Source organism: Simochromis diagramma, unplaced genomic scaffold (genome assembly GCF_900408965.1).
Source record: "Simochromis diagramma unplaced genomic scaffold, fSimDia1.1 OVJJ01000667.1, whole genome shotgun sequence".
In the NCBI taxonomy this organism is placed as follows: Eukaryota; Metazoa; Chordata; class Actinopteri; order Cichliformes; family Cichlidae; genus Simochromis; species Simochromis diagramma.
In genome coordinates, this window is record NW_024387402.1 from 60,001 (window position 1) to 84,290 (window position 24,290).

At 43.4% G+C, this 24,290-nt stretch overlaps 1 protein-coding gene and 3 long non-coding RNA genes across 8 annotated transcripts in view; 3 read left to right on the plus strand and 1 right to left on the minus strand.

Moving 5' to 3' along the window:
- Positions 1 to 3,331: 3,331 nt before the first annotated feature.
- LOC120720718 (NLR family CARD domain-containing protein 3-like) lies at positions 3,332 to 13,939 on the plus strand. The gene is made up of 3 exons (XM_040010492.1): positions 3,332 to 3,958; positions 9,432 to 9,434; positions 13,929 to 13,939. Coding segments are annotated over exons 1-2 (609 nt in total). The 5' UTR covers positions 3,332 to 3,351; the 3' UTR covers position 9,434; positions 13,929 to 13,939.
- On the plus strand, positions 4,247 to 4,872 carry LOC120720724. Its single transcript, XR_005693025.1, has 2 exons — positions 4,247 to 4,292; positions 4,372 to 4,872. It is a non-coding gene; the product is annotated as an uncharacterized LOC120720724 (long non-coding RNA).
- Positions 6,468 to 24,290, minus strand: part of LOC120720721 — a 28,395-nt gene continuing 10,572 nt past the window's right edge. For 2 of the 5 annotated variants that reach the window (XR_005693019.1, XR_005693018.1), the window contains exon 4: positions 21,054 to 21,066. This is a non-coding gene — a long non-coding RNA (uncharacterized LOC120720721). Of the gene's footprint in view, positions 6,479 to 10,777; positions 10,789 to 21,053; positions 21,067 to 22,275; positions 22,283 to 24,290 lie in introns of those variants that run through there. The other 3 variants (XR_005693021.1, XR_005693020.1, XR_005693017.1) reach the window with 3 other exon arrangements.
- LOC120720725 lies at positions 14,675 to 15,473 on the plus strand. The gene is made up of 2 exons (XR_005693026.1): positions 14,675 to 14,858; positions 15,003 to 15,473. It is a non-coding gene; the product is annotated as an uncharacterized LOC120720725 (long non-coding RNA).

Sequence of the window (24,290 nt, forward strand, 5' to 3'; positions counted from 1 at the left end):
CGGATTAATATATACAAAATGAGTATACTGCCAAAGGTGCTTTATGCGTATCAGAACATCCCCCTGTCGCCTCCTGTTGATTGGTTTAGCAGGATCAAAAAGCTTGTTCTCGGTTTTCAATGGAAAAATGGGAGACCAAGGATAAGATTATCATTGTTGCATCTACCATACAACAAGGGTGGTGTCATGTGTCCAAATATTGAGTGGTATTACTGGGCATGTCAAATCAGGTCTATAAGATACTATTTTGACTTAAGTAACGCCCCGCAATGGTCAGAGATGGAAAGTATTAATTTGCATCCACCTTTACCTTTATATTTTTTCTCAGACACAGCAATAAACTTGATTAAAAAGGCGAAAAATCCAATGGTAAAGAACATGGTCAAAGTGTTGTATGATGTAAAAAGATATATGAAGGAACCTGTTGTATTGTCACAGTTTACACCGATGTGGGGAAACCAGGATTTCGGACCAGGAAGAGAGGATGAAGTTTTTAGACAATGGTCAATTAAAGGACTACAAAAAATCCAAGATTTGTATGCAACAGATTCTCAAGATATGATGTCCTTTGATATGCTTAGACATAAATTTAATATAGATAGAAAGCAATTTTTCAAATATCTCCAAATTAGAAGTTACATTAGAGGAAATCAAAATAATACCTGCACAAAACCACCAAAATCAGAATTGGAAGACATAATTAGCAAAAGCAGTTCAAAAAAAGGGGCAATATCAGAAATATATAAATTGATTAGGTCCAAAACATCTCATCTGACAATTCTTTGGGAAGGTTGAACGCCTGGAAAAATGATTTGAAGAAGGACATATCCAAGGAACAATGGGCATTGGTTTGCGCAAAAGCTCATAAACAAACTATTAATTCTAGACTAAGGTTGTTGCAATACAAATGGTTAATGCGAATATATGTTACTCCGGAAAAATTAAATAAGTACAACTCTAATATTCCAGACACTTGTAATAAATGTAATGAAGATAAAGGTAACTTTTGGCATTGTATTTGGGATTGCAGGAAGATAGGCTCTTTTTGGGTTGCAGTAACACAAACTATGAAACAAATATTATCCAAAGAGATTGTTTTGGTTCCTGGCTTCCTTATTCTGGGATTGTACCCAGAAAACATGAGGTACACAAAAAGTGACAGAATGTTTATTGATATGGGTTTGTTACAAGCAAAAAGATTAATCGCACTAAAATGGAAGAGAACAAGGGAACTGAGTATCACACAGTGGATAAAACAAATGATGGTGGCTTTGCCATTGGAGCGGATAACATGTATACTGAAAAGGAAATTGGATGTTTTTGAGAAGGTGTGGAGACCATTTGTGAATTTTGTAGAAGGATTTGTATTATCTGAGGAGGTCGAGGACGGAGGGCAATGACATTTGATTTGGGATAATGATAAATTTAGGCCTTTAACAGAGTGATAGATGTGATGACTTTTTTGTTTTCTTTTTGCTGTCTGAGAGGAGTGTATGTTCATGTAGTATTTAGAATGTTGGACTGTTTGTAAGTCATTAAAATGTAAAAAAAAATAATAAAGATATTGTTGGAAAAAAACATAAAAACTTTTATACTTGAAATTCTTTCATTTATTCTACATATTTATTCATTACTGGCTCCATAGTGTTGTTTATGTAATATGTGAAATGTTGCTAGTATTGATTTGGTGCTGTATAAATAAACATAATTAAATCGAATGTGTCTGCACAGAACCAAAAAACGGAGGCTGAGTGACTTTTAAAATAAATGTATTTTACTAGATTTCTTGACGGAGAAAGCTGAATCACGGCTAAATTCAACAGCAAGCGAGGTATTATGAGAAGTGCAGAGCTGAGGCCAGAACATAAGCTGAGGCAGGTCAAAGGAACAACAGGGGCAGAAACGGGCAAATAGAAACTACCCAGGATCACTGGAACAAAGGAGATAATAATCAGAGTGGTCCACAGTGTAGTGAATGAGTCCAAGATTTAAAAACTAAGAGGTGTTACGTGGCTGCAGGTGGAGATCAGCTGGAGGAGGAGATGAATTAAATCTGGGTACAGAGTGAGATGTGGGTGCACAGGGAGGCAGACAGGTGAGGATGGCAGTTTGCAAGAGTGAGTTTTCCCAGCAGTGGCAGGGCAGAATCCTGAGGTGTGACTTATGGCGAGAGTTGGAAGATATATCCAGGTGCCGACTAGGGAACAGGAAAAGAGGGTTACGCGAAACAACCTGAGGAGCACAAGACAAAATGTGAGGCGGAGAACTGACTGTGGTAAGCAGACAATCTGGAAAAGGTTCATTGTGAGTGCTGCTCATAAATACTGCCGGAGTAATTGGCAACAGGTGAGGAGCAGGGAGGAGTGAGGAGGGCTCCACCCAGGGGAGGAGAGCTGATGCTGTGGAAAGTTACTCAGACTCACCCGGATCATGACACCAAGAGTCCAGTGAACTGAACACATAACCACAGTAACCAGAATGCAGTTTTCTCATTTGTGTCATTTGCTGTTTATTCATGCAGAGATTCTCACTGAGTGTCAGCTCAAACTCAAGTCAGACCTGAAGCAGAAGTTCCAGTGTGTGCTCGAGGGGATTTCTACAACAGGAGACCCGACCCTCCTGAGTCAGATCTACACAGAGCTCTACATCACAGGGGGAGGGACTGCAGAGGTCAATGATGAACATGAGGTCAGACAGATTGAAACAGCATCCAGGAAACCAGACAGACCAGAAACAACCATCAGACAAGAAGACATCTTTAAACTCCCACCTGGAAGAGATAAACCAATCAGAACAGTGCTGACAATGGGAGTGGCTGGCATTGGGAAAACAGTCCTAACACAGAAGTTCACTCTGGACTGGGCTGAAGGCAAAGCCAACCAGGACATCCAGTTCATGTTTCCATTAACTTTCAGAAAGCTGAATCTGCTGAAAGAGGAAAAGTTCAGCTTGGTGGAACTTGTTCATCACTTCTTTACTGAAACCAAAGAAGCAGGAATCTGCAGCTTTGAAGACTTCCAGGTTGTGTTCATCTTTGATGGTCTGGATGAGTGTCGACCTCCTCTGGACTTCCACAAAACTGCAATCCTGACTGACCCTAGAAAGTCGACCTCAGTGGATGTGCTGCTGATAAACCTCATTAGGGGGGAACTGCTTCCCTCTGCTCGCCTCTGGATAACCACACGACCCGCAGCAGCCAATCAGATCCCTCCTGACTGTGTTGGCGTGGTGACAGAGGTCAGAGGGTTCACTGACCCACAGAAGGAGGAGTACTTCAGGAAGAGATGAGGAGATGAGGAGCAGGCCAGCAGCATCATCTCCCACATCAAGACATCACGGAGCCTCCACATCATGTGCCACATCCCAGTCTTCTGCTGGATCACTGCTACAGTTCTGGAGTTTGTCATGAAGAACAAAGAGAGAGAAGATCTGCCTAAGACTCTCACAGAGCTCTACCTACGCCTTGTGCTATTTCACCTAAAAACGAAGGACATCAAGTATGATGGAGGAGCTGAGACAGATTCATGCAGGAAGATCATTGAGTCTCTGGGAAAACTGGCCTTTGATCAGCTGCAGAAAGGAAACCTGATCTTCTATGAATCAGACCTGACAGAGTGTGGCATCGATATCAGAGCAGCCTCAGTGTACTCAGGAGTGTTCACACAGATCTTTAAAGCTGATGAGTGCCACATGTTCACTGATGTCGTTTACTGTTTCGTCCATCTGAGCATTCAGGAGTTCTTTGCTGCTCTTCATGTCTATCTGACCTTCATCAACTCTGGAGTCAACCTGCTTAAGAAACAATCTCCTCTCTTTAAAATCTTCCAGAAAACACTTACTGTAAAAGAGTTCTACCAGAGTGCTGTGGACAAAGCCTTAGAGAGTCCAAATGGACACTTGGACTTGTTCCTCCGCTTCCTCCTGGGTCTTTCACTGCAGACCAATCAGGATCTCCTATGTATGCTGACACAGACAGGAAGTAGCTCACAGACCAATCAGGAAACAGTTCACTACATCAAGAAGAAGCTCAGTGGGAAACTGTCTGCAGAGAAAAGCATCAATCTGCTCCACTGTCTGAATGAACTGGATGATCGTTCTCTAGTGGAGGAGATCCAACAGTCCCTGAGTTCAGGACGTCTCTCCACGGATCAACTGTCTCCTGCTCAGTGGGCGGCTCTGGTCTTCATCTTACTGTCATCAGATCTGGATGAGTTCAACCTGAAGAAATACTCTGGTTCAGAGAAGGCATTTTTGAAGCTGCTGCCAGTGGTCAAAGCATCCAAGAAAGTGCTGTAAGTGAATCTATGAACAAATATGTTTAATAATGCTAGATGTATAAAAGAATATGTCTCCATTGTTATTCTTCCTCAGACTGAGATATTGTAAACTCTCAAAAAGAAGCTTTGAAGCTTTGTCTGAAATTCTCAGCTCCCCATCCAATCATCTGGGAGAGCTGGACCTGAGCTTGAACAAGCTGCAAGGTTCAGGATTGGATTTGCTGTGTGTTGGACTAAAGAGTCCTGACTGTAAACTTGAAATTCTCAGGTAAGGATACAGACTTTTTGACACTTTTTGACTCTTAAATCTGTAAGTTTATCTTGATGCGGACGTTCAAAGTCAGCACAATTTTCCTTTTAAGTTCCTGAGTTTATGTTTTTGACTGTCAGGTTGTCTGGACAGATGTTTTTATTTTATTTTATTTCTTTACTTGTCCCTAACGTCAGAACTAAACCCACATGTAGGTGACTTTCTGTTACTGGAGCAGCCTTCCTGAAGACAGCAGTGTGTTTTCATGCTTTTAAAGCCAAACTCACCTTTCTGACCTGGCTTTCATTTATTATCTATTTTTATTTGTTTATTATTTATTTATTTCTACTGTTTAACTACTGCTCACATCTTTTATCCTCCTTTTTAATTGTTCATTTCTTTTTACCCAGTGTTTCTATATTGCACTTTGTATTTGTCATCTATATTTATCATGCACTACTTTGCTCATTTATTGTTTAGTTTTAATGTTATTAAATTCCGGTTTGTTTGGTATTCTTTACGGCCAAAAAGACACGGCTCAAAAGTGGTCTTTTTACTTTAAAAAATGATCTTTATTTTACATATCCGGATATGGAGACCTGAACACACAACACACAACCCCAGGTCTGAAGCACAAAACAGGAAGCCTAGTCATTTATATAGACGTCACACACACTTTAAGTTTCGATCAAACACTCTGCTTAGTTTCACTTTTCGCCTGCAAAAGCATGTAATTTCCTGTCAGTCCTGTCGGCACAGAGTGTACTCAGACTTGGGCCTTTCTTATAAAGCAATATAATCAGCATATAAGTATTTAAGATTATAAATTTAAACCTCAACAATGTTCTTACCTGGTCTCTGGTTTGTTTGTTTGTTTGTTTGTTTGTTTGTTTGTTTTGCTCAGTTCTGTTTTTCTGAGGTTTTTTTAAGTTATTAAATTTGTAACTGTAGTGATTTGTGTGTGTGACAGAGAGGCACTGCTAGGGATTTTTGACACAAGTTGTTTTTTTAAAATCAGTCTGTGAAGGTTCTCAGACATCCAGGTCACTGTAGTCTAAGGAGCTTGGAAAGAAAAGCGTCTGGACTTCTTTAAGTTTCCTTGAAGATGTTTCACCTCTTATGAGAGAAGCGTCTTCAGTTCTAAGGGTCAAATGGTGGAGTGGGGCAGTCAGTGAAAGGGCAATGGTGGTGGCTCAGGGTTTGTATGTTTGGGGGGTTCAGAGGGAAAAGATGAATGCAGGTCTGCCATAAGGGCCAGAACTGGGGCTTTTCGTGTGTTGATCCTGGCAAGGGATCTCCACATACTGTCTGGGGATAGTGTCACCACCTGATCGTTGGGGGGTGGAGTCTTCTGGGCTGGGGTGTCGTTCTGTGTCTCAAAGCGAGAGAAAATTTCACTTAGCTCTTACGGTAATGTGGTGGACCCAACAGCGGTCTGAGGAGTGGGCTTGTAGTCTGTGATGGTCTGTATCCCTTGCCACAGCCTCTGAGTGTCTCTGCTGTCACTGAAGCTTTGCAAAATCCTCCTGGAGCACTGCATTTCCACCTCTCTGATGCACGTGACAGGTTTGCCCTTGCTGTTGTTAGGCTCACCTCACCCCCAGCTTTCAAGGCTGCATTTCTCACCCTAAGGAGCCTGTAGACCTCACCTGTGAGCCATGGTTTCTGATTGGCCCGGACAGTGGTCTCTATGACCTCATCGATGCCTTTTGAGATGTAGCCAATGACAGTTTCTGTATATTCCTGCAGGTCTGTGGTGTTGTCATGTGTGGCGGCCTGTTTAAGGATCTCCCAGTCTGTGGTGGAAAAGTAGTATTGCAGGTCCTTCTGGCCACACACGTACCTGCTTACAAACTGGTTTAGTGACTTTGACCAGGGGCCTGTATGCTGGCATTAGCATAACAGTGATGTGATCAGAGGCACCGAAGTGGGTGGGGGGCTTTGTAATCTCCTCGCTGGGTGGTGAAAACATTGTCCAAAAAGTTGTTTCCTTGTGTTGGAAATTCAATGTGTCTATGCAGTAGTAAACATAGGGGGTGTCCAAATTCATGGGCTGCATCCTCCTGAGGACGCATTTGTAGACCGATTACGTCACAGCGACACGATGAAGGCTGTCCAAATTCATAGACTCCTCCGAATGCAGCCGACCAATGCGTCCTCCTTTTTCCCAAATTTAAAGGATGGGTCTGGTGTGTCCTTCGTGGCCCACCATATCCCAGAATTCATAGCGTGGCCCAGCCAATTCCACTTTCCAGCAATGGCGGTCGCTACTAAGCTTTTAATATTACTCTTATTACTCTTTGTGGGTCACAAAATAAACTTTTAACATATTTTCAGGCGAGAATGTAGCTGTAACTTTAAATATCTGCTCAGTTTATCAAGATATCGCATATTTGCAAAAGTGCTCCGACGTTTCTGAGACGTCTGTTACCCACCAGCTCGATAGCTAGCTGGGAGCTCAAGGGTCACTAGAGCCGCCGAGAACAGCAAACTCCCGGCACATCATGTTCAGATCACCGCGGTCTTTCGCTACTCAGGTTAAACGTAATATATAAGTGACTTAGACAACCTAAAAATGTTATTGTTTGACTTTTTTCAGTGTTTTATTTGTTCCTGAGTAAATCAGTTTGGCTGAGATTAAAGTTATTAGATTAGATTAGACAAAATAAACCTTTACAGTGGCAAAAGTGCAAAAGTATTCGGTCCCCTTGAACTTTCCCACATTTTGTCACATTACAGCCACAAACATGAATCAATTTTATTGGAATTCCACGTGAAAGACCAACACAAAGTGGTGCACACGTGAGAAGAGGAACGAAAATCATACATGACTCCAAACATTTTTTACAAATAAATAACTGCAAAGTGGGGTGTGTGTAATTATTCAGCCCCCTTTGGTCTGAGTGCAGTCAGTTGCTCATAGACGTTGCCTGATGAGTGCTAATGACTACATAGAGTGCACCTGTGTGTAATCTAATGTCAGTACAAATACAGCTGCTCTGCGACGGCCTCAGAGGTTGTCTGAGAGAATATTGGGAGCAACAACACCATGAAGTCCAAAGAACACACCAGACAGTAGTGATGGGCAGATGAAGCTTCATGAAGCACTGAAGCTTTCCATCCAATTGGTTCACTCCAGCGCAAAGCTTCTTGAAGCTTCATTTGCTCTAGTAGGACACCTACTGGACGTAAAAATAATAGCTGGCATGAATTTGAAGAGTGTGGCCTTTTGCACACAGCCTGTAAATGTCAACAACAAAAGGAGTGTGTAAAGCATGTATATTGTAGTGATGGCAGTATACTTTGTATATTTATACTGGCAGTATGGAAAATGATTATTTGGAAATGCTTAAAATGGAAATGCTCATTTACTGTGAGGTGTGGTTGGGGTGTGGACAGTAGTTGTGCTTTTGTAACGTTGAGGTATGGACAGCTACACACTGAGGCTTTGAGCCTCAGTCCTGCCTGTTCACATTTTATTCTGTAAAAACTAAATTTTCACTGCTTTTATGGCCTTTTTAGTGGGGAGAACATAGCTAGGATTTAACGATTTAACAAATCTTTTAAATTCTTTGTCCTCCACAATGCTAAATGGCTGGGAGTCCTCAATCACCATGATAACCAGGTCTTCATCTATTTGAGATTGTTCTCCTGAGGAAAGACAATAAAGACAAAGCACAAATATAAATATCACACACGTAACTTATTACAGCTGTATAATATTGTTATATTCGACCAGTGTGTGAATGTGAGAGTGAATGAATAGTGGCATTGTAAAGCGCTTTGGGTGCCTTGAAAAGCGCTATATAAATCCAATCCATTATTATTATTATTATTATTATTATATCATTTAGTAACATTACTGCATGCTATATTATCATGGCATTTGATGGCTCACCTGGTCTTGCTCCACAATCGGTGTTCCCCTTATTCTCATGCAAAGCTCTGTAGTGCCTAAGCATGGATGAGGTGTTGTTGTTATATCCCAGCTCCCTGGCACATAGCAAACACTTCACCTTGTACAAAAGTAACGACAGCTTAACATAAATTGTATTGCACCATCAGTATTATGAAAATACATCTGTAGAAATTTACATACCTTGTTGGGAGGAATAAGATCAAAATGTTCCCACACAGGGGAGGACATCCTCCTCTTCTTAGCTGGCTCCATTCTCTCCTGACTTTCTCTCCTCACTCTCATAAACCTCCAAACTGTCTCCAAACTCTCACTAACAGCAAATTGCCATCAAACACCCACATTTTTGAATGAAGTCTGAGGGGTTTATATTGCTGTCATATCTCGCGGCAAAGTTCGAACCACTTCATGAACCAGTCACGTGGTACAGCCGGGCAGCGAGGCTTCGGACGTCGTCATTTTCAGCTCCTCCCATAAATGAAGCAAGCCTCGATACGCGCATCGCGGAAACGCCCCCTCAATTACTCGACACAAGCTTCGAAGCCTCGATACAGAACGTCACATCACTACCAGACAGGTCAGGGATAAAGTTATGGAGAAATTTAAAGTAGGCTTAGGCTACAAAAAGATTTCCCAAGCCTTGAACATCCCACGGAGCACTGTTCAAGCCATCATTCAGAAATGGAAGAAGTATGGCACAACTGTAAACCTACCAAGACAAGGCCGTCCACCTAAACTCACAGGCCGAACAAGGAGAGCGCTGATCAGAAATGCAGCCAAGAGGCCCATGGTGACTCTGGACGAGCTGCAGAGATCTACAGCTCAGGTGGGGGAATCTGTCCATAGGACAACTATTATTGGTGCACTGCACAAAGTTGGCCTTTATGGAAGAGTGGCAAGAAGAAAGCCATTGTTAACAGAAAACCATAAGAAGTCCCGTTTGCAGTTTGCCACAAGCCATGTGGGGGACACAGCAAACATGTGGAAGAAGGTGCTCTGGTCAGATGAGACCAAAATGGAACTTTTTGGCCAAAATGCAAAACGCTCTGTGTGGCAGAAAACTAACACTGCACATCACTCTGAACACACCATCCCCACTGTCAAATATGGTGGTGGCAGCATCATGCTCTGGGGGTGCTTCTCTTCAGCAGGGACAGGGAAGCTGGTCAGAGTTGATGGGAAGATGGATGGAGCCAAATACAGGGCAGTCTTGGAAGAAAACCTCTTGGAGTCTGCAAAAGACTTGAGACTGGGGCGGAGGTTCACCTTCCAGCAGGACAACGACTCTAAACATGAAGCCCGGGCAACAATGGGATGGTTTAAAACAAAACATATCCATGTGTTAGAATGGCCCAGTCAAAGTCCAGATCTAAATCCAATCAAGAATCTGTGGCAAGGTCTGAAAACTGCTGTTCACAAACGCTGCCCATCTAATCTGACTGAGCTGGAGCTGTTTTGCAAAGAAGAATGGGCAACGATTTCAGTCTGTAGATGTGCAAAGCTGGTAGAGACAGACCCTAAAAGACTGGCAGCTGTAACTGCAGCAAAAGGTGGTTCTACAAAGTATTGACTCAGGGGGCTGAATAATTACGCACACCCCACTTTGCAGTTATTTATTTGTAAAAAATGTTTGGAGTCATGTATGATTTTCGTTCCACTTCTCACGTGTGCACCACTTTGTGTTGGTCTTTCACGTGGAATTCCAATAAAACTGATTCATGTTTGTGGCTGTAATGTGACAAAATGTGGAAAAGTTCAAGGGGGCCGAATACTTTTGCAAGCCACTGTATTAATCCCCCGGGTGGTTTTCACACAGCTGAATAAACGTCAAACAGAAAACTGATTAAGCAGAAGTGTGAGATCGTCGAGAGTTTACTCCAGTGCCCTGTTATATTTTAGATAGCAAGGAGCAGACAGCTGAGTTTATTAAACTCCACCGAGACAGCGGTGATGCTAATCTGAAGGCTAGACCGTCCCATTTGAGGACCCGACCTTCTGAGGACCCGGCCCACATAGACCACGAAGGCCGGGTCCTCAGGAGGATGCAGCCTATGAGTTTGGACATGACCATAGTAAAAGTTAATGGAGTCTGACAATGACTGTAGAAAACATGAACGACGTGACAGCTCCCCAAAAATGAAGCCAAAACGTCTCTATCGCCCCCTGGTGTCTGGCTGCAGTATAGGTCATAAACCCCGCCTCCTCCATGTTAGCGGATGGGACTGGGGTCAGACTAAAATAAATTTATTCTTATCAATAGTTCTCATCACGCTGATTTATGTCCAAGTTTGATTCTAATTCCGACAGCGGTGATGTTAAAATGGGGTGTAACGTCATCATAGCAGCTTTGACTGGCAGCTGCAGTCACGGAGAAACTTGCGTATCTCTGTTCGGGAATAGCAGATAGAGCGCAGGCTCTGAGAGGACGGCCAGTGTTTACGCTACGAAGACACGACCGACTGTTTTAACCTGACAGCCTGAGGTGTTCTTCAGTAAACTGGACTACCCGACAGAAGGACCCGAGGCCCCGCTGCACTTTTTCGGTAAGTTAAACGTGTTTGTAAGCTACTCCGTAACTACCGTCCTTAGCTCGGTCCTGAGACCTAGCTAGCTAAGATGAGCACTCGGCTGTCAGGGTTTGTTTAGCTAACCCGTGCAGGTGAATGATTTTACCCTGACAAAAGAAATCAAGAGAAACGCCCCGGGCTGCTCAGTCACTAATTACCGTTACTGTACTTTTATTACGAGTGTTATACTGTAAAGGCAACAGGCTGCACCCTGCTGCAGCTCCTGTGCAGAGCTGAATATTAAATATCTTATTAAACAGCACCATGTTTTCAGGCTCCACATGTGTAAAGACAGTAACACCAACTTTAAAAACCTGGCACTTCAGTAACTCCTCATTAATCTGTAAAAACTGATCAAATAGCAAAGCCCGATATTTACTGAAACCAACGACTTCCTCTTGGCAGCTTAAGTTAAAATGTTTGTTTAATTTTTCCACTGATTAATTTTTTAGCACTGACTGTATTTTTTATACTGAGTTTGTTGCAAATATTCAGGTTAAAAAACTGTCTGAAATATTGTTAATGAGGTATGTTCACAAAGACACATGTGCAGAACTCTGTACAGCTTCCATCCTTTAAGACAAATAGTTTGAAGCATTAATATTTCCTGTTCAATACCAGTGCTGATACCAGTGCTGATAGCACCTCTGTATGTTGTGACCAGGATGCAGCAGCAGACTGAACCAGGACTGAAACCTGCTCCATCATCTCATCTTTGCAGATGTCCATTTACAAAGCTCCAACAACTCAAAGGTGAACATGATATTGGAACATCTGTTAGTATATAAGGCTTTTTTTTAAATAAACAGCTCATATGTCAGCTGTCAGCAGAGCTGTAAGACTGAAAAAATGTAAGAGAAGAGAAGAACACTCCCGAGTGTGTGAGGACAGAAGGATCAGCTTTGTTTCAGATTTGAGAGATAAACTTTATATTTCAGTTTGTGATGATTGTGTTCTCTGATTACAGGAGCCGTCCTCAGATTCAGACCTCAGCACCACCCAGTGACAGCAGACAGGATCATCCTATAGCTTCACTCTTTGTAGTAACTCCATAATTAACTGATGAAAACAGTCCAAAGGTTAAAGTACCACATGTGCTGTCAGTGGAAGCTGCAGCTGTTTAAAGATAAAGTTAAAAGGATGAATCACCCATGTAACTGTGTCACTGTATGTCAGCATCAACAGGACCTGAGTTTGGTGTTTCAGAGAGCTGTTGTCTACGTCTGTGTGCTGTCATTGCTCAGTCTGACCGAACGATGGACAGACTCAAGTTTGACTGTGAAACAAACTGTGTTGTTAAACAGTTTCATGGTTCAAAAAACAAAACAATCAAAAACACTTTTTTCATACTTGTGTTAAGTTTTGTATAGAAATGAGACCAAATTGATTGTGAGGTTAAATGTGATAGAAACAGCTCACACTGACATCCATCCTGATCAAACATGAGTGTCATGAAGCCTGTTTGCAGTTATTTGCACTGTTTTCCACTCTGGATGTTGTTTCTGTTCAGCTGTGAGTATAAAAGGCTCCATTCTACAACCTGTGTGTGTTGTTCAATAGAAACATTATTTGGTGCTGATGTTGCACTTCTTTTATTCACAACCAAAGAGTTTTTGACGTCTGCATCAAACTGATTTAAATGACTTTTGAATATTACTTTAAATACTTAGATTTAAAGTTCTGATAAAAGTTAAATACAAATATCAGTATTGTCTAATGTTTTGGCTGCAGTGTGTTTTTGCAGACAGGTATAACAGAACAGCTTTAGTGTTTAGATTTTTTAAACTTGAGTATGAACTTATACAAAATGCAGCAAGATATTAAAAAAAGGTTTGATTATAAAATCGACTATATTGGATTCATATCGATATCGGACATAAAAAGTGGCATCGTTCCATCTCTGCTTTGATTACAGACACAGCTTTGTGTTTTCCAATTTGTCATCATTTTAAAAATTTACATTTCTTCAGTGTTGAACAGCAGAAACGAGACTTTCCTGTCAGAGGTCATTTTTTAAAATATGAAGTGAATCAACCATGAAAACCATGAAGCAACATGTGAACATGAGCTGATGCTGCTGAAGTGAAGCAAAGTTACAGAGGTTTGATTACAGACACAGCTGAGAGTTTGTAATCTGTCATCATTTTAAAAAGTTTCCATGGAACAGCAGAAATGAGGCTTTACTGTCAGAGGCCGACAGCACTGAACACAACAGCAGACTGGTGGCTAATAAACAGCGAATGATGCAGAAACAGATGTTTGAAGCTGTTCTTGGAGTACACTGAGAGAGAGAGAGCTGTGCAGGCAGGAACAGCCAAAGTCAGAGAGAATTCATGAGCATATTTATCAAACGTGAAGCAGAGTTTGGATCTTCTTTTGCTGCTGCTTCACTCAGTTTTGGTTGGAGACAGATGAAACCTGCAGCTTCAGGATCTGTGAGCTGTCCACTTTCAGCCCCGACGGCGTGTCCGTGTACATGCCGTCGAGTGAACGATCCACGCTCTGTGTTTCCATCTTTGTGTGTTTAGCTGCTCTCATTTACTGTTTTAGCTGTTTGCTGCTTGTTGAAATAGTTTGTGAGCTTTAACCTGAGATTCTGGCAAAATACATTTATATTAAACATCGATTCAGGATTGAATGAATCAACATCGTTTTATTCAAATTAAAACCATTTAAATGGGAACATGAATTTGTTACAGCCGCCTCTAATGCTGGGTAATGTCAGCTGGTCCATGTGCAGCTGGCTGTGAGGCTCAGGGAGCGTCTACAAAGTGCAACACTGAAAGAACATCATCCATAAATATTGAGTAAGAACTGGACTCTCATACAGCGAGACTCAAATGCCTTTAACCCCTTAGCAGTCGGACGTACCGCCCACGGTACGTCCGACTCCTAACCCTTTTAGGCAAAATTTGTAGGACTGCTAAGGGGTTAAACATCAGCTTATCCTGCTGATCCAAGTCCAACACTGAGTTTGTAAAAACATGTTTGTCAATCATTTTGTTTGGTTCCTGAGGAAAATGATTCAATAAGTTGCTGCTAATACACAACATTTCATCATATTTCCTCATAAGCCTCTTTTGTCTGACCATTTGATCCCATTTGAATTTGCAATAAAGGATCCACAGAGTTTGGTGACAATAATGACAGTAGATGTTTGTGTGAAAGTGCTGGAAGCAAATGAGTGTGTGATGTTCTTTCAGTGTTGCACTTTGTAGACGCTCCCTGAGCACTGGTCTCACAGCCAGCTGCACATAGAGACCAGTGTTGTTAGTCCAGGTCAGAAGATGACTTGTTGGAATGAAAATGAGCTTGTAGTTTGTCTGCTTTAATAATGTGACTGGAAAAAGGTGTTGGACTTCAAATATGTCCATTTCTGTCACACTTCACCTTTAAAAGTGAAGCCATGTGGTTCCTGGAAGGAAAAACACGACTTTTTCAAGTCTTTGTCCTGTTTTTATGAGAAATGTACGACTTTAATGTGAAACATTCAGAGTTTTTTCTCTTGTTGTGTTTGTTTGAAGCTGCTTCCTGTTGGCTTCAGCTGTTTGGAGTTTCCATTTTCTAAACTTCTACATTCTGAACCTTCTTCAGCTCTGAACAGATGATGAAACACTGAATGATTTCAAGCACTTTGTCTAATAAACTTACATCTTTCATTCTTTATACAGATTGATGGACTGTGGTTTGTCAGAGATCAGCTGTGATTATCTGGCAGCAGCACTGAAGTCCAACCCCTCCCATCTGAGAGAGCTGGACCTGAGCAGGAACTACAAGCTGCAGGATCCAGGAGTGAAGCATCTGTGTGGTTTCCTGGAGAGTCCAGGATGTAAACTTGAAACTCTGAGGTCAGTCAGCATGTTTTAGTTGTGCTGAGATGAATATGATGTGAAAGTTGTGCTGACACTAAACTGCAGACATCAGGCTGATATTATACTGATCCACACTGAGGATCTTCATGGTAAAGTCTGTTTTCTTCTTCTCTGGTTTAGTCCATTGACTGCAGCAGAACAATGTTCACATTTCAAACCTTCAAAGAAGAAGAAAAATCATCCAGTGGAAAATTCACTGTGAAACTCTCAAACTCTTCGTTCCACCTTAAAGTCTGTCTGACACTGAAATCCAAAGCAAAATGTGCGTTTGCTTTACAGACAGCAGTCCAACACAAACATACACACATCATCCAAAACACAGTCCAACATCCAAATCTCCTCCACTGCCAGCATGAATGATGGGAAAGAGAAGGAGGAACACTCTGACATTCAGGGTTAGAATGAGTTTCATCAAGCAGACTGTGAAGATCAAAGCTGCATTAGAAAGCTTACATGAATGAATGAGTGGACAGAAGTGGACAGAGATCATCTGAAGCACTTCAAAGGCTTTAAATCAGCACATTTCTCTTTATTCTTTATCAACTCTGTTAGTTTCTCTCAGTTTTCTGTGGAATGAAGCTAACAGCAGGCTAATAAGATGCTGACCAATAGCTTTCTATTAAAGGTTGTAATTTGTATATGAAAAAGTGCTTTGGCTCAGCAGGGATCAGCTTACAGGTAGAATCCAGCTGCTGGATGGGATTAGCATGTCATAGCTATCTACCAAACTGCTAACTGGGGGATTTCAGGCCATCTATGGATCATTTTTGCTAACTGTTTATTCAGCTTAGGCTCACAGGGCTGCAGCCTGTGCCCTAGCTGTCATAGGGCAAGAGGCGTGGTCCACCTGCACAGGTGAGCAGTCCATCACAGGGCCAACAGAGAGAGACAGAGAAGCACTCCCTCACATCCACACCTACAGCCAATTTAGAAGCACCAATGAACCTAAGCAGCATTTCATTGGACTGTGGGAGAACATCCAACCTCCACAGAAAGGCCCAGCTGACCAACAAGCTTCAACCTACAACCTTCTTGCTCTAAGGCACTAGTGCGAACCACTTTTGCCCATTTCAGCCCAAATCCTGCATCTTCCTGTTTCTGACTCCAGGCCAGCTCCACTAACACTTTCTCATCAGACACTGCCACCTAGTGGAGGAAGTCTTAGTTCCATTTGAAGCTTCAGATTACAGTTAGTTCCTTTACAAAGAGGTGGAGGTGGTGGGGCCACAGCACCATCATCACTGAGTGCCATAGGACACTTAACCTTTGTTTCCATATGCTGGGAACTTCCTGTTGTTCCCAGGAGGACTGGAAAATGTGTGAAAATCTTCGTCTTTAGTCGAGACATTGGTTGCATTAGGAGCCCCTGATTAGAGGATCTGAGTGCCCTTGTAGGGATATATAAATTAAGAAGGTCAATCAAATAACTGGGTGCCAAGTTATTTAAGATTTTAAAAGTGTATAGAAGAATTTTAAAAACAATACGGTATTTGACAGGAAGCCAGTGTAGGTTAGCTAGAATAGGAGTGATATGATCCTGTCTTCTAGTGCCGCTTAAAAGGCGTGCTGCGGCATTCTGGACTAATTGTAGGCGTTGGATGAGGGAGAGTTGGAGGCCTAAGTAAAGAGAATTACAATAGTCCAGTCTAGAGGTTATAAAAGCATGAATGAGCCTTTCAAGGTCCTTGTGTCGTAGGTAAGGCATTGCCTTCGAAATTTGGCGTAGTTGGTAGAAGCTGGTTTTTACCACTGCAGCCACTTGCTTATCTAATTTGAGGGAACTGTCCAGCACTACTCCAAGATTTCTGACAGTAGACGATAGGTGACTGGCATAAGAACCTAAGGTCCCCGATAGCTGTTTCAACGGCATGTTGCTACCAAAGACGATAATTTCTGTTTTGTTTTCATTGAGGGTGAGCGAATTATGCAGTAGCCAGTCTCTGACATCACACAGGCAGTTAAGCAACGGCAATAGCGGGGATTGGAGATCCAAATCCAGAGGGAAATAGATTTGGATATCATCCGCATAGCAGTGGAAAGAAATATTGTGATTTCTGAAAATTTTTCCCAGGGGTAGCAGATAGAGAGAGAACAGCGTGGGACTTAACACAGACCCCTGGGGCACACCACAACGGAGGGGTGCGGAGGAAGAAGAGTAATTTCCCATAGAGACAGAGACAGACCTCTCAGTTAGGTATGATTTAAACCAAGAGAGTACTTTGCCTTTAAGACCAACTACATGTTCAAGCCTTGAAAGGAGAATATCATGGTCGACCGTATCAAAAGCAGAGGACAAGTCTAAAAGATACAGGGTGCCCTGTGGTTTTAGTTCAACAGTTACAAGGAGATCATTAAAAACTCTCAGTAAGGCTGTCTCGGTACTGTGGTGGGGTTTAAAACCAGACTGGAATTTTTCATTGATTCCATTTGCCTCTAAGAAAGATTGCAATTGCTTAAGAACAATTTTCTCTAAGACTTTAGCCATAAAAGGGAGTTTAGATACCAGCCTATAGTTTGAGAGGACATTAGGATCAAGATTACTTTTCTTGATAACAGGTTGGATAACTGCATGTTTGAACACAACAGGGACGCAGCCTGATAGCAGTGATGAATTCATTAAAAGTAAAATCCGGGGTCCTATAGTGTTCAGGGCGTTTTTAATAATGCGAGAAGGAAGCACATCATGACGGGAATTGGAGTTTTTCGTTTGGGCTATTATTTCTTTAAGGGTCGGAAAGGAAACAGATTCAAACTGTTCTAGTACCGATGGGGATTCGGATGTTAAAGATGTGTCTTCAATGGGTAGATATGTGGATCTTAGTGCTATGGTTTTATCTGAAAAATAGTTTAGGAATTTTTCACATAAAGCTTGGGAGGTCTCGGTCTGAGTGGAGAGTGGATTTATTAACGAGTTAAAAATGCTAAAAAGGACCTGTGGCTTATGACTATTAATCGCAATGATCTCCGAAAGGAAGGAGGCTTTTGCAATTTTAACAGCCTTCTGATATTTCTTCAGACAAGTATGGAGAATGTCAAAGGAGATCTGAAGTTTGTCTTTCTTCCATCTCCTCTCCGCTTGGCGGCATTCACGTCTGAGGGTACGAGTATAGTCATTCATCCATGGTTGGCGGGACGGTTTGAGGCGTTTGGTCTTTAAGGGAGCCACAGTGTCTAAGATAGAAGTACAGGTGGCGATGAAGGAGTTAGCGAGATCGTTAACCGATGTAGCTGTATCCCAGTTAACTTCGCAGAAGGCAGAGTTGGTCAGAGCCATAGAAAACTGAGCAATAGTCTCCGAATTAATCATGCGTATATTTTGCACAGGACCCTCACGTTTCAGCTCCATATTGCACACATTGACATTAAACAAAACCGGGAAATGGTCCGAAATCCCAGGGTTATAAATGTCCGTGATGCAGATGTCCAAACCGTAGGATAGTACCAAGTCAAGCGTGTGGCCTTTAATATGGGTTGGTTTACTGACCCACTGGGTAAGGTTAAAAGAGTCTATGAGGGCAAGGAAGTCCTTGACCAGTGGGTCCGACTCACAACAAACATGAATATTGAAATCACCAGTAATGAGAGTACAGTCATAGTTAACAAAGAGGTTTCCTAAAAAGTCAGCGAACTCATGGATAAAATCCTTATTGACTTTTGGTGGGCGATATACTACCGCACAGAGGATCGGGGAGGGGCAGATCAGCTCAAGTAACTGCACCTCAAAGCTAGAGAATATGGCAGGGGGAAGCTGTCGCACACGAAATTTGTTTTTAAAAGCCGTGACTAGCCCTCCCCCTCTGCCCGAGGTCCTAGGAGTGCTGACAAAGGTGCATTCAGGTGGGAGAAATTCCGATAGGGAGACAGACTCACCGGGCCGGATCCAGGTTTCTGTCAGGAATAAGAAGTCCCGCTCGGAGGAAAGAAAAAAAATCATTCAGGACGAAGGACTTGTTCGCCAGCGATCTGGTGTTCAGCACAGCCATCTGGATCGTAGTCATCTCATCGTTATTCGGAGCACGCCTCAGCGGACGTAGGTTGCTGTGGTTCACGCCACCACCACGAGCCCGTATCCAGCTTCTAGTGGGGTGGTGGACGACTGGTAGCTCCGGGTTAGCGAGTTGTCCGACTTGGCGGGTCCATCGATGACGGAGTAGTCTGATGGTGTGCTGGTCGTGGAAAGAGAATAGGGGTTGAAGGATATCCGAGATGGTGTGGTAGTTGGTTACACTACTATGTTATGAATTATGTTAAAATGCTCTTCATAGACTACAGCTCTGCATTTAACACCATAATTCCCTCCACACTCACCACCAAGCTGGAGCATCTGGGACTCAGCTCATCTATGTGTCTGTGGATCTCCAACTTCCTAACTGGCAGACCACAGGCAGTAAGGATGGGCGGACATGTCTCAGCCTCCACCACTCTCAGCACTGGAGCCCCCCAGGGGTGTGTTCTGAGCCCCCTGCTGTACTCTTTGTACACATATGACTGTGTGGCCACTACCAGCTCCACCACCATCATCAAGTTTGCTGACGACACCGTCGTGGTGGGCCTGATCTCTGATAACAACGAGACGGCCTACCTGAAGGAGATTAGGAATCTGGAGAACTGGTGCCAGAGGAACAACCTCCTTCTAAACGTCAGTAAGACAAAGGAGCTGATAGTGGACTTCAGCACTAAGCAGGAGAGGAACTACCAGACCCCTGTCATCAACGAGTGCCCAGTGGAGAGAGTGGACAGCTTCAAATACCTCGGAGTTCACATCACGCAGGACCTGTCATGGTCCTGTCACATCAACACCATGGTGAAAAAGGCCCGTCAGCGTCTCTACCACCTCAGACGCTTGAGAGACTTCCAACTGCCCTCCAAGGTGCTCAGGAACTTTTACTCCTGCACCATAGAGAGCATCCTGACGGGAAACATCTTAACCTGGTTCGGGAACAGCACCATGCAGGACAGACGAGCTCTACAGAGGGTTGTGCGGTCAGCTGAGCGCACCATCCGCTCCGAGCTCCCTGACCTGCACTCAATCTACAGCAGGCGGTGCTGGACCAAGGCCAGGAAGATTGTGAAGGACCTCAGCCATCCCAACAACAGACTGTTCTCTCTGTTGAGGTCAGGAAAGCGATTCCGCTCCCTGAAGACCAACACAGAGAGACTGAGGAGGAGCTTCTTCCCGCAGGCGATACGGTCTCTCAATAACACCACCACACAGTACTGACCCACACATACAGTTCTTACACACACTGGACATTCTGGACATTGTTTTCACTTCATTACTTAAATCACGCTGCTGTTATTGTGTATATGCTGCTGTTATTGTGTATATATTTATTTATATTTCTTCATACATTCTTATATAGTTCTATATTGTGTATTTTGTTGTACAGTTATTTTATTTTCAACTTTAATTTATATATTTTATCTTATTCTCCCAGTATTTACCCTTCATTCTAATTTGTGTTGTACAGTTATTTCATTTTTAACCTTAATTTATATTTTATTCCTTCCTAGTTAAATTTACCCTTTTTAATTTTTCATATTTATTTCCTATCTTATTCATAGCCTTTTCCTTTTTTGTTTTCTTTAGGTCACGAGCAGTTGTCCAAGCATTTCACTACATATCGTACTGTGTATGACTGTGTACGTGACAAATAAAATTTGAATTTGAATTTACACCATGTAGTTTCAAATAGGTTTTGATGCGAGTCCGGATGCCGCTCCGTTTTCCCCGTCGTCTGGGCCGTTTCTTGGCGGGGGGGGAAAGGCAAGCAGTGTATGCATGTAGTCGTGTCTTTGGGAGACGGGATGTCGTTTCCCAGCTTCCAATACGGGTATGCTGGTTGATATTCCAAAGGTCGGAGATCCAGCAGCATTAGATGATTGTGTGCTGGAGGCACGTTTTAATAGTGTGATTTGGCCATCTGAACGTCCTACCTATACGACGGAGCCATTAACTACGTAAGGTAGCATATTCTGATAAGGTAGCACGGATTGATAGACAAGACCATAAATTTACACTACGGTAGGATGTTTTGACAAGGTAGGACGTTTTGTCAGAACAGTGGATACAATCTCACTGCACCTAGCCGAATCCTTCATTGCCCTGACGAATTCTGTGGTGTATCTTCATTTACTTTAACAGATTTTACATAGTAAATAAAGTTTTGTTTTTCTGAATGTTCTTTTTTCTTTTAAAAAATAAATAAAAATTAGATATAGATCTCTCTCTATCTCTCTCTCTCTCTCTCTCTCTATACACACACACACACACACACACACACACACACACACACACAGATATTAATGTAGAACAATTATGTGTATATGTTAGTTTATAAGACCTATGTTATATATAATTCAGAGGAAAGGGGATGTGTTGATATGTAGGTGTTCATGTAATGATAAGGTTTACCAGCAGGGGGGCGCTGTATTTAAGAAAGCTCATGAATGCCTCCAGGGGAGCACATAAAAGACTGGTCTGTGGTGTGAGAGGATGAATGGTGTTAATAAAATGTTTGGGGCAGTAGCTCGCAAGGCATAAGTGGATGCCGTGTTATTTTTAACAAGCGCTACGAAGACAACACACAACCCTCCTCTCCAAGGACAGAAAATGCAGAGAAGACTCACCACTCAGCAGGCCTTGGAACTGATCCTGAGTGAAGTCAACCCTTGTGACTCGGATGGAGAAGACCTAGAATTTCAGAGCTGTCTGATCAGTCTTCAGGTTAGGAAATAATATGAAATGAAACCTATTTCATTTCAAACAAGTGAAAAATACTAAAAAAAAAGCAGAGCAGAGTGACAGAAATATCTACTCTACCTTTTTTTATAGTTTCCACTTTTTGTGTGTGCTGGGTTAGGTGTTAAGGTTACTAGCTAACCCCATTTCATTTCAAACAAGTGGATATAGTAAGTAAGATATTTCAGACATTATTCCGATACAGAGGAAGAGATACTGGAATTATAATTAGTTTCTATGCATGCATTTGTGATTTTGTTTGACCTTCCCATTGCTCACAATTTGAATTTGTTCACACTGCAGATGAGGAGACTGCTTCTCAACCTAAAAAGAGAGCTTGTTTGGTGACTGAGACAGCGAAAGATGGCACAGTGTGGCGTGAAGAACAGGTGGGGACCGGTCTCCCTTTCACCCCAATAGAAGCGTACTCTGCAGATGGAGAGCCAACGGCTAAGGCCAAGAAAAGTATCTCGAGTCGCCTTCAGAGCTTCCTGTGTTTCATCACTCTTGACATGCTTCATAGCATTCAAGAATGGACTTTTCAACATGCACAGCAAACGGAGCATGTTCATTGGTTCATGGACCTCCCTGAACTAATGGCATTTATTGCAATTGTCATCTTGCGGGAGGTTACTAGGGTTCCATCACTACGTGACTGCTGGTCAGCAAACCTGGGAAACCCACAGATCATTGGAACTATGCTGCGAAACCACTTCCAAGACATCATGCGACACCTACGCTTTTGATGACAGGTCCACCTGCGGTGATTGAGCAAAGACTGATAAGTTCGCTGCAATTTCCAGTGTGTGGGGATCATTTGTCACCAACTGCATCACGTGCTACAACCCTGGTCTACATATTCAATTCAATTTTATTTATATAGCGCCAAATTACAACAAAGGTCGCCTCAAGGCGCTTCATAGATACAGAGAAAAACCCACCAATCATATGACCCCCTATGAGCAAGCACTTTGGCGACAGTGGGAAGGAAAAACTCCCTTTTAACAGGAAGAAACCTCCGGCAGAACCAGGCTCAGGGAGGGGCGGCCATCTGCTGCGACCGGTTGGGGTGAAAGAAGGAAGACAGGATAAAAGACATGCTGTGGAAGAGAGACAGAGGTTAATAACAGATATGATTCAATGCAGAGAGGTCTATTAATACATAGTGAGTGAGATCATATCACTGTTGATGAACAGCTTTTCCCATCAAAGACTCTGTGCCGTTTCCTGCAGTATATTGCAAGTAAACCTGACAAGTTTGGGATCAAGTTTTGGGTGGCTTGTGACCTAAAATCCAAGTACATTTGCAATGTCCTTCCATATCTTGGCAAGGACCCCAATCCAGTGGGGAGAGACTGTCTGAAAATGTAGTGATGAGGCTGATTGATCCTAGACAAGGGCAGAAATGTTACCACGGACAATTTCTTCATATCGCTTTCACTTGCGCAAAAACGTCTTTGACGGAAAACCACCATCCTCGGCACAGTCAACAAGATTCGCCGGGAAATTCCTCAATCCGCTGGACACACAGATCGCAATGAATTCACCACTCAGGTATGTTGCAGGTCTTTTGTGGTTCTCCTCCTTGAATCGCTACCTTATCGTGGTGGAGGGGTTTGTGTGTCCCAGGGATCCCAGGGGCTATGTTGTCTGGGGGCTTTTGTCCCCTGGTAGGGTCTCCCATGGCAAATTGGTCCTGGGTGAGGGACCAGACAAAGAGCAATTCAGAAGACCCTTATGAAAAGAACATCGAGGGAACAGTTTACCCTGTCCAGGATAGGGTTACCGGGGCCCCGCCCTGGAGCCAGGCCTGGGGAGGGTGCCCGAGGGCGAGCGTCTGGTGGCCGGGCCTTAGTCCATGGGGCCCGGCCGGGCACAGCCCGAAGAGGAGACATGGGCCCATCCTCCCGCAGGCCCACCACCCGCAGGAGGCACCATAGGGGTCGGGTGCATTGTGTGCCAGGTGGCAGCCAGGAGCGGAAGCCCTGGCGGACTGACCCCCGGCTGCCAAGACTGGCAATAGGGACATGGAATGTCACCTCTCTGGTGGGGAAGGAGCCTGACTTGGTGCGTGAGGTTGAGAGGTACTGGCTAGATATAGTCAGGCTCACCTCTACGCATGGCTTGGGCTCTGGAACCAGTCTCCTGGAGAGGGGCTGGACTCTGTCTCAGTCTGGAGTTGCCCCTGGTGAGAGGCGGCGGGCTTGGGTGGGTATTCTAATATCCCCTTGGCTTGCTGCCGGTACGTTGGGGTTTGTTCCCTGCGACTTACAGTCGGGGAACAGGTCCTGACTGTCATCTGCGCTTATGCGCCGAGTGGCAGTTCGGAGTACCCAGCCTTCTTAGAGTCTCTTGGGGGGTGCTGGAAGGTGCTCCACCTGGAGACTCTGTTGTCCTGCTGGGAGACTTCAATGCTCACGTGGGTAACGACAGCGAGACCTGGAGGGGCGTGATTGGGAGGAACGGGTACTCCCTGATCTGAACCCGAGCAGTGTTTTGTTATTGGACTTCTGTGCTAATCACAGTTTGGCCATAATGAACACCCTGTTCGAGCATAAGAGTGTCCATAAGTGCAGGGATAGCTCAGTAGGTAGAGTGGTGGCCCCATGATCGGAAAGTCGGGGGTTCGACTCTACTGAACGGCTACCCGGAGGTACCCCTGAGCA